Here is a 13918-nt window from a genome sequence, read left to right as displayed (position 1 = left end):
TTGTCTGGTCCCTCTCTCCACTTTGAATTCCGGTGAAATGTAAGTACCCATCCGGACTCTGGACGTGAGTTGCATATAGAGGAGCCTGGTGTAAGCGGTTAGGCGTGGGCCAAAATTGTTTTTTGCGAGGACCTCTAACAGGTATGGCCATAGGAGAGTATCGAACGCCTTTTCGAGGTCTAAGATTAGGCAGGCTGCATTTGGGAACCGTTCACGCGTCACGTCCTGGATGTGGAATAGTCTACGGAGGTTGTGAGACATGTTGCGGTTCGGCACAAATCCATTTTGGTCGGGATGGACCAGCTGGGGTACGACTTGGGCATATCTCATTGCTAACATTTTACCTAAGATTTTACAGTCCAAGTTGAGTAGTGCGATCGGTCTGTAAGACGACTGGAGCCGGGGGTCCCTGTGTGGTTTCAGGAATGAGACTATCAGCGATTCCCTAAGGGAACTTGGGAGTACCCCCATCTTGAGCGCGTCCTCTAACATGGTTGCCATTTGTGGGGCGAGGTGAACTGAGAATGTATGGTAATATTCGAGGGGGAAGCCGTCCATGCCTGGGGCCTTATTCCTGGCTGGTGTTCCTATCGCTGCCTTAATCTCGGTACGTGTTATTTTCTGGTCCAGGTCCTTCTGGACTGTTGGCGAAACTTGGGGGATGGGTAACGTGAGAAAGAAGCTGGCTATCGCGTGGGGGTCTCCTTGACTTGGAGCCTGGTATATGTGCGAGTAATGCGTGTGAAAAACTTGCATGATTGTGAGTTGGGAGGTCTGGAGTCGACCGGACTGGTCTGTGATTTCCGTGATGGGTTTCAAGTCAGGATCTTGTCTAGCTAACCAGGCCAAGAGTGTCCCTCCCTATCCACCACCCTGGTCTGCTCTCTAAAGGGGGCTCCCGGTCTGACCCAAATCAATGTACCCCATGCGAATGCAGAGTACCCTGTGGCACATACTATGCCCCTCCACTTTTTCTGTAACCTGCCAGCTTCCGTCGTCGTCAAGTGAGTCTCTTGCAAGAGAGCCATGTGGGCCTGCTGTCTTTTCAGATAAGCGTAGACTGCATAGCGCTTACTCGCCGTGTGCAGTCCTCTGACATTAAGTGTGATAAAGGTAACATCCGTATTAGGGGTTTTCGTCATGTGAGATTGTCAGTTGTCGGCTGGTCTTCCCACCACCAGTTGCCCGTAACCAGAGCCACACCCGCCTGTATATCCTCCCTCCATACATGCCTCCACAGAGACCAATTGTCCGCTCCCGTAAGTGTATCCGGGTAAAGTGGGAAGGGGGAGTAACTTGAAAACAACGTCCGGGAAACAGTCCCAACTGAAGGGGCCTATTGCTTGGCACAATAAGTCCAAACCGTACATCTCGTACTGTCTCTAGTTCGTTTGGTGTGAGGGGGTGGAGCGGCGGTATTGCCGTGGGGCCAGGGCTAGGCCGCCCGCCACACCGCAGCTCTGCAAGTGCATTTGCTTCCACCATTACCTTATGTGGGGCTTCCCGGTGTCCCTCGTCGGTAAACATGCTCGGGTATCTCGGTCTTACCGCGGTCTATGCCAGCAGCCCTCAGATGAGCGTGTCCGCCGTCTGCGGAGTCACCATTGGCGGAGAAGCTGAGCCGTCCCTGGAGGTGCGGGCGTCGCTCTGATCTGCGTCTTCGGATGTGAAGATGTGGGGGCCTCGATCCTCCTCCCGTTCGACGTCTGTCTGTAGGACCGCCGCTTGTATGGCCCTCCGCCGATCCGCTATGATTTGTTCCAAATCCGGGGCGCGCTTGGTGTTGAGTCGACGGGTGACTCATCTGCTTGAGAGTGACTTTCTTGGATCGTAGTCGCTGCCGCCTGCTGGATGAAGAGCTCGGCGGTGTATCTTCACGTTCTGACCGGTTCTGATTGCGATGATTTAACCAGCGCCTCGCCTCCGTTGGATCTGTGAAGAAGTGTGTTGAGTCTTCATGTATGATTTTGAGGCGGGCCGGGAAGAGGAGGGCGTACTGTATCCTGTGTTGACGTAGGGTTTGCTTCACCGCCTGGAATGTGGCGCGTTGGCGCTGCACTGCTTGGGAATAGTCCGGGAACACCATCACGTGTTTGTCTTCCACCCTGAGGACTTTCGCTTGCCTGGCTGCCCGCAGGATCGTGTCCCTGTCTTGATGATGTAGAAGCTTTAGCAGGAATGGTCTGGGTGGGGAACCAGCCGGTGGGCGTCCGGCCGGGACCCTGTGCGCTCTCTCCACGGAGAAGAATGGCGTGAGGTCTTGGGTCCGGGTGAATGTTTTTATCCATGTATTGAGCTGGGTCTGCCCCCTCCACTCCTTCCGGCAGGTTGATCAAGCGTATATTACTCCGGCGGGAGCGCCCCTCCAAATCGTCCGCCTTGCGTTCCAGGAAATTGACTTTGTCCTGCAGTTCTTTGATGGCTTTTTGGTTGACCTGGACCTGCGGTTTCAGTTCTTGTAGCGTTTGACCTTCCCGTTTCACCTTATCCGCCAATTTCCTATGGTCATCTCGTAGCAGGTTAATGTCCGAGGCCAATTCCCCGAATTTGGTCTCCATGGACATCCGGAAGTGCTCGATTGCCGCTAGCACCTTGTCAAGCTTCGTTGACATGTCCGTCTCCTGCGGCGGCCCTCCGATCTTCGACTTGCGCGTGGGACCCGGGGAGGGTGAACGTCTCAGGGCCGGCGCCGTGGTCATCGTTCTCTGTGGTCTTCCCTCTCTGTGGTCTTCCCATTGGTGGCTTGGGTGACCCGCCGGCCCGATGTGGTCTACCAGAGACGCCGCGACTTGTCCCCTTTACACTTGCTGGTCGCGTCTCTTGTGGCGATGTAGTCAGGTGAAGCTCCCGAGTCCAGTCACAGATCTCCGCCCAGCGACAACCTCTCTGTCTAGCCCCCTCCCGTTGGGTGGGTCGGATGCCGCCGAGCCGGGTGAGCTGGGGTGCTCTGTCGCGTACCCTCGCGGGTCCTTGTCAAGGAGGCGGCCGAGCCGGGGAGCGGCGCAGGGTCCAGGTGAGTGCCCCCCGCGTTGCCGGGCGTGTCCCACGCGGCCCGGGCTGGCCGGGTGCCGGGGAGGCCTTCGGCGTGTTCTCTCGGTCACGCACCGCCTACAGCTCCACCGCCTCTCAGGGGGGCGGTCGCGTCGGTTCACCGGCACTCAACGGGCCCCGATCGGGCCGCCAGGGGGCAATGAAATGTGGAGCCGTCCGGGCGGCTCGCCAGCCGCGGAGCGCGCTGGCCCCTGCACCAATGTGCCTGTGGCAGCCGTGGGTCCTTCAGAGGGCGTTGCGCCTTTGATGGTTCAGAGTGTGCGGGTCTCGGGGGCCTCGTCAGGTCTCAGGGGCCTTGTTGTCCGGCTCCCCCGCGGGACTATCCGGGTGGCGCCATTTGGCGGAGAATCCACGTGGTCATCGTCTCACCGCCTCCCGGGCCCCCAGCAGCGGGCAGCGGGGGCACATGCAGGGACACACTCTCCGCGGTGTTCTCAGGGGCCGCTCACGCGGGGGCCAGGCTGCCTGATCTTGCCGGACTCTCGCGCCCCCTGGGTTCGCCGGGCCGCCCAGACGGGCCAGGGAACGGCGGGGTCACGCCACCACCGAGAGCCTTCTCGTGGCACTACAGCTCCTGTTGTCTGGGCGGCAGCGTCCTCCGGGCGCGTAGGGTGTCCGGGGCGCAGGAAGGGCTCCGGAGCCCGTTATCAGGAGGCCCGTTCCAATCACTTGGGACCCCTGGCATCAGTCGCTGGGCGCCGCCATTTTAGGTGGGACCTGGCGGCGAATGACTCTGGTCATTCCAGGTGCATCTCAGCCACCCGCCGCTCTCCAAGGCTCCCGGGGTGGTCGCGGGAGTCTCTCATGCAAGCGGGGGGTGTCGCATACGTGTGGTGGCGGTAATTGACACCGGTGGACGGGCAGCCGTCCGGAGCTCTAGGAAAGCTTGTCCGCCATCTTGGCTGGCTCAGCCACGCCCACCCTTGTGCTGACCTTTATGTTGGCAAGCAAAATACTATTTTAATCATCTCTGATAGGGTTGTGAAGGTGGGTAATTGGCAGACTGGTATGACTCCTGTCAGTAAGGAATTAAGCAAAGCTTCCATGTTTAGCTAGGAAACCGACCTGACTTTTACCATCTAGACATGGTCTGAGGCAGTGGATGCTACTATCACACTGTGCACTCTGACTAAACTAGTTCCGGTTCAAGCCTCCTGGTTTTTTGATCTGTCATGCCTCCTAAAAACTGCAAGGAAAAAACCTAAGCATTGGTGGAGTTGTAACTATGAACATTTGCTCTTTGTTCCCGATCATAAACACCCTAGGTCTGATGAACGAGAGTTTAGTAATATTAAAGTTCTTTACAATATTCTTTGATGGGGCAGTTTTCAGAACCCTACCAGAGCATTCTGACACTGATAATGGTAACTGTTTATGCTGTACAAACAACTTTGAGGATTCATCTGCCTTCTTTTCTTCAAAGTGTAGACCTATTAGGTACGCAGATCTCCCTGTTCCATCAAGGATCTCTAGCCACATGCATTGTTTTTCCCCTTCCTAACAAGTATTCAATCTCTTAAATGGGTTCTCCCAAAAATCCTTTTCTTAGGCACATTTTCAGAGATTCTGGCCTAGTGTTCGCTTTATCTTTATGTAGAATTCATAATTTCTCTCTGGCATAATGTGGTGTTCCCACTGATTTTAAGACCGTTACTGCCCTGCCACTCTTGAGAAAATCCAGCTGTGGCCCAAAGAAAATTGTACATTTTTTTTGTCACCTTTTTGTGAATCTGAATGACTTTGCTGCTACTCCTTTGTCTTTCTTTTTTTATTAAACTTTGTTTTGGAGTACATGTTACATTTAAATTAGTCTATTGTCAGCACCTTGACCCTTCTAAGTCTGACATTTGACACGGTTTAACACCTCCTTTTGCTATGCCTGGCTGTACTAAGAGGATGTTCCTGCCTCCATTTTTCATTACAGATAAGGAACACTTACTCTAGCTAAGGTTTTTTCCTTGTAGCATCTCTTTAATATCTATATGACTCTGGTTCCTGCCTGATCCGATACCCATGGCTAAAATATTATACATACATGGGTGACACCTAAATACTGCTGAAGCCGTGCCTCACCGGAGTTTCCGAGGTGATTACCAGCGATGATAGATGGAGGAATGTAGCAGCTAGCTGAAGTTTAACTCTAAAACAGATCCTTGTTTTGGGTGACAAACCCTATCTTTTTGTCTTTTAATGCTTCTGGGCTTGAGACTGGGCCACCCACCCATTCTTCAAAAGACCCCCTACTAGTGTGGCTAAGAAATTGGAAGTATCCATTCATTCTCCTTTCTTTAGATGCTCAAGATTAAACTGTGGGCTCTTCCTAGATCATCTAATTGGAAAACTTTGTATTACCATGCACTTTCTCTCAGCTGAAGGAAAGTATATAGATATTTCTCTTGGGTGGATAATTATACTGACCTGTGTCTTTCATCCCCTTTGAAGAAATTACAGGTTGTACAATACAATGCTGCTCTAATGTTTCGAGCGTCCTGCTGTGCCAGCCCACTGTTAAGATCTTTACAGTGGCTCCACATCCAAACCTTCATCCCTTTTAAGCTACTTTGCTTGCTGTACACATCTGGCTTTGAAATTGTTCCTTCTGTGTTTTTAAAAACTGGCTTTGGTGATTCTTCTGGCACGACAGCTTTGGTCTTTCAACAACCTGGAAAACTGCTCTCCCCTCTAAGTCAGCCAAACTGGATGGGGGAATGCTTCTCTGTGATGGACCCCAGGTTGTGGAACGCAGTGCTGGGATGGCAAGAACAAGTCTGAGTTGCCCAGGTACAAAGATCTTTGGGTCAATTAGCTTACATTTTAGCTCACATAACCCCAAATTGTATTAACACAATCTATCGGGGGACACCACGTAAAAATGACAAATTCTCTACGGCTTGTAAATGTATGCAGACAATACCCAAATGTTTCCATTGAGAGAACCTGAACAGTTCCACCATTCCCATTAAATACTTGGACCATCTCCTGTCTTGTATTAAGGAGAGCTATGGCTGCATGACTGAGATCATCTTAATGGTAGAAAGGAATTTTCTCCCTAGCCATCAACTTGTTCAGGCCACCAAAATGTATCGTAACGTGCGCAGACTGAACTACTTTAACCCTGCTTTTAATGTTTTCCAAAGCAAAGTTCATATTCAAGATTTTTAACAGTGCAAAAAGCACACTAGGAAAGAGTCCCAAATACTTGGCTGAACATAGCTCCGTGCCAGATACCTTCAGTCACTTGTTACTCACTTGATCTAGCAATGATTGAACAAGAAGAAGCCTGGTGGCAGATCCCTGGGGCTTCAAGGCCCAAGACTATGGAGTTCTTTTAATCCCACCCTGGGTTCAGGCCAAGCCAAATCCACTTCAGGCTCAGACTTTCTAGATGCACAGTCTGGACTCTGGTGCTGTATTCTGAAAACATCTGATATTGGATCCTCGCTACCTGGTTGAATAGTGTTCCTATCCCTTTCCTTCCTCCAATAGTAAAACGGTTACACAGTGCATTCCTAATCTGATAAATTAAACCCATAGATAATTTGAGTTTTCACCTCCGCATCCACATTTGGGTTTGTTTGAGACCGTATTTAAGTGGGCAGCTGGCTCTTAATATTCTGCTATATCACCAGAATAACTCTTATCTGCATATTGATGATGGGTTTCACCCAGAGTTCATCAGGTAAGCAAAAATTTTGAGGTAGAGGTTGATCAATGTGGAGGCCAAGACTTGTCCCAGAGAGACAAGTGCCCAATGTCCATGCCCTGAAGTCCTTCCTGTTGCACGTAGCTGAAGGAAGTACTAGTGGTGAAGTGTATGCTTTAACTTGATACAGTGACGTATCATTTACCACTACACCTACCACATACTCACTGCTCATATCTACACTAGCACCAATAAAATGATTTTAACTTTCAGTCTGAAAAAACATGTTATGGTTTGTTTTGGCGGAAACAACTTTTTTTTCTTCTAAAACTGAATCTGAAATTCTTTTGAACCCGCCCGTTAAAATGCAGTTATTGCTACAAATTTTTTTTAAATCCTCAGTTTTGATTAGCTCAGCGAACCATAACTCACACTCACCAAATGCAATGCTTAGTACTCCACAATATGTATAACCACGAATAGGACTTCACGCTACAACTTTAAATTGCAACAAATGTGCACAAAGTTGCAACAAATGTGCACATTTATGGATCCTAATTAGATTGAAACTAACATACACATTTATTTAGAATAAAGCGCACATTCTTATCTTATGTACATTAATAAAAGTCTGGCTTGGCTATAGGGTCCCCGTGAATACATTATTAAACTGTTAAATAATTGCCCTGTACCCGGTCATTAATGTAGAATAAAACTTCCAGTGAAAGTAATAAAATGCTTTTTTTGTTTCACGGTATAGTTTATGTACAGCTGCTTTATTCAGGGTGTTTTGCTAAATCTATTTGATGGCTAAGACACTGACTTCAGCAGAAAGCCGAAATTGGGTGTGCTCGCTTTTTGTATTTTTTTATTGATTGAGCATTCGTCATGTACATATCTTAATAGTCTACAGTGTATCGTTCAAAAGGTTTGCCTGCTTTATACATTTTTTTTTTCCCTCGAGATTATTTCTAGGGGTAGGGCAATGCAATGGCTGTATTTTAGGGATGGTATGAAACTAGGATTGGCATGTATTTGGTAGCAGTAGCCTGGATTTGAAGAGAACCAGACTTCCAAGAAAGCAATATGCCATGAACGCAAATCAAAACTACTTGCAGCATACACTAACCTTAGTGATGGTGCGCTATGCAAATGCTTTCCCAAGAGTTTCTTATGTAAACCTTGCTAATGTTATCAGAGCATATAGCATGGTTTATTAAATTGACTATAGGATAATTTATTTGGTTGACATTCATGGTAAAGTCATAATGGAAAAATAGTTTAGGTCTTCAACCAGTAACTGCAGCACCTGGCATCCGAGCACCCAGAACCTTGTAGATCTCCACCCTTGCTCTCAGTTGTTTGAGGTCTTACACTTGATGCATTCCCATGTCCAGCGTATTCTACTTTATGCTCCATAGATTACAAAATGGGTTATATGAATTAATGGGGGTATTTCAAGAAGTGATCTACAAAATGATTGGTAGCAGGTCTGCTGTTGAGCTTAGAAAAGTATGTTTAAAATCGTATGAAATGTTAATTTTCGATGTTCTCACTATACAATTGATTTCCCTTTTCTCAGGTCTTGGCTGTTCCACTGTCCTTTCACCTGAAGCTGCTGCTCAATTTGCTGCTCAGATTTTTGGATTAAACAATCACCTGGTGTGGTCTAAACTGCGGTCAAGCACTCTGAACACTTGGATCTCCCTTAAGCAAGCTGACAAAAAGCTGAGGGAGTGCAGCATGTAATAAATTGTTGCTATTGTACATATACTTTTTGTGTGGGAAAAACCTTTGATATTACCAGTCATTCCAAATAAAACCACGGCACTTGTTCCTAATTTATGTGGAGTCATTTGTATTGTATTTTTACCATTCTATACAGTAGTGGTGAATTAAGCTTACACCTTCAATTTATCTTTCTACTTCTGGCGTACCTCAAAATAGGCAATAGTTCACATTTCTGCACTGGATTGGAATTGGACTTTCTGGTTGGGTGTCGCAACTAAAATTTCGTAACTTCCTACGCTCAATTAGTTCCTCAATTTCTAAACAAACTTGTCCGGAAATGTATCCTTAATCTCCTTTCTGAAAGGCCATGCTACATCCCTCATTTGAAGCTCTGCCCTATCTTGAACTAATCTTTTGTGAGAAACTGATACTGTCAAAGACGCCGTCAATACTGAGACGAGTCAGCAGAATGTATTTATTAAAAGATGTAATGAGTGAACTCTGGTAAGGGCTCTCCCATCGAGAAGTTGAGCTCCCTGAAAGAAAAATTTGGTACACATTTTTTGCAAAGATTGGACGCTTCATTTCATGTGAATAAAGTTTACATACTCTGGAGACTGGTGTTAGAATGGAATTACGAGAAATTTTGAAACTGAGAGCAACTGTCCTTTACATTTCTATAAACATTGAGTTCAGCTCAACATGTTACACACATTTTTATTTGTATTTATCCGGTGCCATGTACAACCCTCCTCTAGCTGTGATGCAGGGTCTTCTGAGAAGGCTGTTGGAGATTACATGAGAATTTTGCATAATTAGAGTTCTACTTTACCCCTTTTGTGCTATGGACATCTGTTTGTATTTAGAAGTTTCCATTGTTCATTAGCTTAGTAATTTAATGCCCTTCACCCTGCTCGCTTTCTATTAGCCACATTTATAGTTTTTTCGTTTGAAAGCAGGAAGCAAAAGATCAAATAAGACCTTGTATTAAAAACAATTTTTTTTGTTTCAATTCGTCTCTGGGTAAATGTCTTTTAAAAATGGATACAGAAAGTAGAGGAAAAAAGAGAAGTAACTATTAGAAGAACAATTTTCACTAATTTAATTCCCTAATTGACAACCTATCTGACCTTGCATACTTGATCATGGTCAAATGATCTCTAATTGATGACCATGCAGAAATTGTGGGTTCTTTGAATATTCGCAACTTGCTGGTGAAGAACTGAGTTTAGTAATACAAAAGTGCTCCATTCCAGTAATGGCTCATACACCACCTTTAGCTATAAGCACAACGTTTAGAGTAGTTTAGTTCTGCAGGGTAATGCGTTGAGCTATTAGTATCATCCAAGACCTTGGCCACCCTACTTATATTAATTTGTATGCAACCATTCTTTATTCGAGGGTAGAGCAGTGTATTTTTCGTCTAGTGTAAATACACAATCTGCCTCACTGTAATTCGGTGATTACACAGCTTGCAGTCGGATGCAAAGGAGGAGGCCAGCAAGTGGCAATTTTTATTGAGGACACCAGCTAATGTGTATAAGAAAAGGGCATTGTCATAGTATTACAAATGTCAGTAGGTATCTGAACATTGTAATTTTTAAACCTTTACTAGGAGGTCTCTCTATAGCTTGGAAATAGAACGGTGAAAAACTTTGGTCTCAAATTTTTCATGCTTTTCTTCTGTATGTCATTAGGAGGTGCAGTATGACTAATGTGCACTACTTAAAAAGAATAACGGGCACACGACCAGTCCTTTTGGTACTTAAAAAAATATATATATATATCATCCTGGGCATTGCTGGGGGTGTGTATATAGAGAAAAAAGCCTTGAACTGTCCCAAAGTCCTTTTACTGACTCCTATGTAGCTGCTGCCATTTCCTACTTTGCAAACTAGTTCTTTAGTAGTGGCACCTAGGTAGATGGTGGGTGGTGCGGGTCGTGGTCAGGAATTGACCATTTCAGACAATCCATGGTGACACAAGTCCTGTTTTCCTTTCATTCTGGAATAAAATGGCATGCAAGTCTCTAGTTGAACGGAGTCTGAATCATGGGCACATCCTGAGTGTAGGCACATGGGAGCTAGCAGAACAACCGATTAATATTTCTTTTTTACTTATCCAGGACCTACAGGAAAGTATTCTTTATAGATGGTTGTGCGCTTGTTTTCTACATGTTGTATATCTTTGGTTGGGTGACGCATAGCATGCAGAATATGGATGGTTGTATGTATGGAACATTGAGGTTAACTTCAGGAGCACTAGAGTTCTGAAGTGGACAGTTGTAAGCTGGCGAGGAAGTGCTTGGATGCTGTCGGTTTTGGAATAAATCAAACTTCATGCTTTTTACCATCGCTTATCTGAGTGGTAACCTAACATTGGAGATGAGGAGCTGTGCTTAATGGGGGACGAGCGGAACGCCACCAGTTTACCTGAAGTTCTTTACGAACGTTGCTGTAGTTCTAATCTGAACTAAGATTGAAAAAGTGAAAATGGCAGAACCTTTATGGGACAATCTACAGATCGTTGAAGGAAGAGGAGCTGGTCAGACAGTTGTTGCAGTAATAGAAAGTTTTACCTTTCTATTGACTTTGCTCAGACTTGGTGCCACTCGTACAACATCTAGCGTTTTCCTGCACGTAGTGGTCAGAGGAACGTTGCGGCCCAATGGCTGCATGCATTACGTGCATGCTTCCTCATGGTTGCTCTATATCTGCAGTAGCCGTACTGAAGTGCTCTGCACATACAGCTTCACTTTTACGTGCCACCACCATGTGACTATGCTGGTGGTCGTCTTTGAGTAGGCCATATTTAATTGATCTCATCGGAGGCATTTTGTGTTATCGGATTTACTGTATTGAAACATCCAAAGTGCATACAATGGAATGTGCATACATTTCAAGGTAACTTTTTGGTTCCCCGTGTTAAGTTGAGTACATTGACTTTTTTTAAGCAATTTGTACACACAGCTGCTTATAAAATAGAAAAAAGTTTATATATTTTTTTTTTCAACTACAGAGTAGATTGGGATGATCTATGCAGAGATTAAATGTGCCAATGTATATAGCAGTGACACAGATGTGATCAACATTTGTGTTTTACAGTCACTGTGGAACATGTTAATTGTGTAAACAAAGGTGTAGTTTCAGATGCACTAAGGCATATCTGGCCACAATTTATTTCACTGTCATTTCCCTATGCACATTCTCCACTGGATTGAGTAGTTCCCTGCATAGTTCTCTCCAACCACTAACCTAACTTTTCATCCTTTCTATTCGCTTTCATATGCATCTCTTCTGCAAGAGACCACTCTCGCGCATCTCTCATCCAGTGCTTTCATTTGGGCACGATTACTCATCCAGACTCTTCGTTGAGCCAACACCATGGTCAGTTGCAGCAATTCATACACCGTTTTTGGGTCTTGGAAATTGGCCCAAAAGACAATGTAAAGGACAAACTTCAATCCATACACCAATACCTGCACGCACACTCAACCACATGTTCCCAGTACATATACACCTCTGCACACTGCCATGCCAAATGCATGAAACCTGCTTGTCCCCTTCTACATCTTGGGGCACTCATGATTACGACTGGGGTCAATATGATGTAGCCTTGCTGGAGTCGTATATACCGCTGCAAAAAATCAAAACGCGTGAGACATGTGTTGCAGGATACTGTGCCTGTTGAAGAGCAAGCCCACACCCACGTCCTGTCCCCCCCATGGGAGCCTGCACATCCTCATCCTGCATGTGCCTGCCCTCAGGGCCCTGTACAGTTACGACACCAAGCGTTGCCTGCTCCCACTTGTGAGCAATATAGCCAGCGTTTCATTTACTACCCGGACATGTGGAAACGCAGGCCAGGTTGCTTTAAACAGTTCCATAAGGCCCACATATTGCAGATATTGCCCTTGTCTCAGTCCAAACCCATCACATGCTTGTTCAAAGGTGATAAATGTATCATTTACATACAGATCTGCCAGTACTATACCTAATTCCTGGTGAAACTGTGCATGTTTAAGCAGGCACTCCACTTAGTTACCAAATAAATGGCTGCTTAACAATATATGGCAAGTCTGTGGAGACTCCCAAGTTCAGGAATTTGTATAGCGCACTACTCACCCAGAGGGTCTCAAGGCGCTTGTGGGATGGGGTGCATTAATTATCGAATAGCCAGGTTTTAAGTTCCTTTCTGAAGGAAATGTGGTTCTGTGTGAGGCGGAGGTGAGTGGGGAGAGAATTCCAGGTCTTGGCCGCCAGGTAGGAGAAGGATCTTCCTCCCATGGTGGATTTGTGGATGCGCTGAACTGCGGCGAGGGCTTGATTGGAGGATCTTAGTTGGCGGGTGGGTGTGTAGAAGGACATTCGTGTGTTGAGGCATTCGGGTCCTAGTTTGTAGAGGGCCTTGTGTGCGTGGGTGAGGAGACGGAACGTTATTCTCTTGTTGACGGGAAGCCAGTGTAGGTCTTTCAGGTGGTCGGTAATGTGAGCTTGGCGAGGGATGTCCAATATGAGTCTGGCTGATGAATTTTGGATGCGTTGGAGTTTTTTCTGTAATTTGGCTGTGGTTCCGGCGTAGAGGGTGTTTCCATAGTCCAGTCGGCTAGTGACCAGTGCGTGGGTGACGGTCTTTCTTGTTTCTGTGGGGATCCAACGGAAGATTTTTTTGAGCATACGAAGTAAGTTGAAGCAAGAGGATGAGACTGCGTTGACTTGTCTGGTCATCGAGAGGGAGGAGTCTAGGATGAAGCCTAGGTTACGTGCGTGGTCTGTGGGTATTGGTGCTGTGCCCAGGGCTGATGGCCACCATGAGTCGTCCCAGGCAGAGGGGGATGACCCTAGGATGAGGACTTCCGTTTTGTCTGAGTTAAGTTTTAGGCGGCTGTTTTGCATCCATTCGACTACTACTTTCATGCCTTCATGATGATTGGTTTTGGCGGTGTTAGGGTCTTTGGTGAGGGAAAGGATCAGCTGGGTGTCGTCAGCGTAGGAGATAATGTTGAGGTTGTGTTGTCGCGCTATGGATGCGAGGGGGTTCATGTAAACGTTAAAGAGGGTGGGACTGAGTGATGATCCTTGTGGTATTCCGCAGATGACTTCGGTGGCCTCTGATTTGAATGGGGGGAGTCGGACTCTCTGGGTTCTCCCGGCGAGGAACAAGATGATCCAGTCCAAGGCTTTTCCTTGTATTCCGACGTTCCTGAGGCGTTGTATGAGGGTGCTATGACAGACTGTGTCGAAGGCGGCGGAGAGGTCGAGTAGGATGAGGGCAACGGTTTCTCCGTTGTCCAGTAGCGATCGGATGTCGTCCGTCGCTGCAATGAGGGCGGTTTCGGTGGTGTTTGGCTCGAAAGCCGGATTGTGAGGAGTCGAGGGAGTTGTTGGATTCAAGGAAGGCGGCGAGCTGGCTGTTGACGGCTTTCTCAATGACTTTGGCAGGGAATGGGAGGAGGGAAATGGGGCGGTAGTTCTTAAGTTCAGAGGGGTCTGC

General features: G+C 46.8%; 1 protein-coding gene and 1 long non-coding RNA gene across 2 annotated transcripts in view; one reads left to right on the top strand and one right to left on the bottom strand.

Annotated features, from left to right (window-relative positions):
* The window catches only part of PAICS (phosphoribosylaminoimidazole carboxylase and phosphoribosylaminoimidazolesuccinocarboxamide synthase), a 321486-nt gene extending 312951 nt beyond the window's left edge, over positions 1-8535 (top strand). The window contains exon 20 of the mRNA XM_078678871.1: positions 8277-8535. Within this exon, the coding sequence (XP_078534997.1) occupies positions 8277-8443 (167 nt within the window). The 3' untranslated portion in view covers positions 8444-8535. The remainder of the gene's footprint in view (positions 1-8276) is intronic.
* A 309-nt stretch (positions 8536-8844) lies between these two features.
* LOC144821294 (uncharacterized) overlaps positions 8845-13918 on the bottom strand; it is a 41604-nt gene continuing 36530 nt past the window's right edge. The window contains exon 4 of the long non-coding RNA XR_013608319.1: positions 8845-8961. This is a non-coding gene — a long non-coding RNA (uncharacterized LOC144821294). The remainder of the gene's footprint in view (positions 8962-13918) is intronic.

The sequence above is a fragment of the Lissotriton helveticus genome, chromosome 2_2 (genome assembly GCF_964261635.1).
Source record: "Lissotriton helveticus chromosome 2_2, aLisHel1.1, whole genome shotgun sequence".
Lineage (NCBI taxonomy): Eukaryota > Metazoa > Chordata > Amphibia > Caudata > Salamandridae > Lissotriton > Lissotriton helveticus.
The sequence above is the reverse complement of the archived record's forward strand: the minus strand, read 5'-3'. Positions and strand labels throughout refer to the sequence as shown.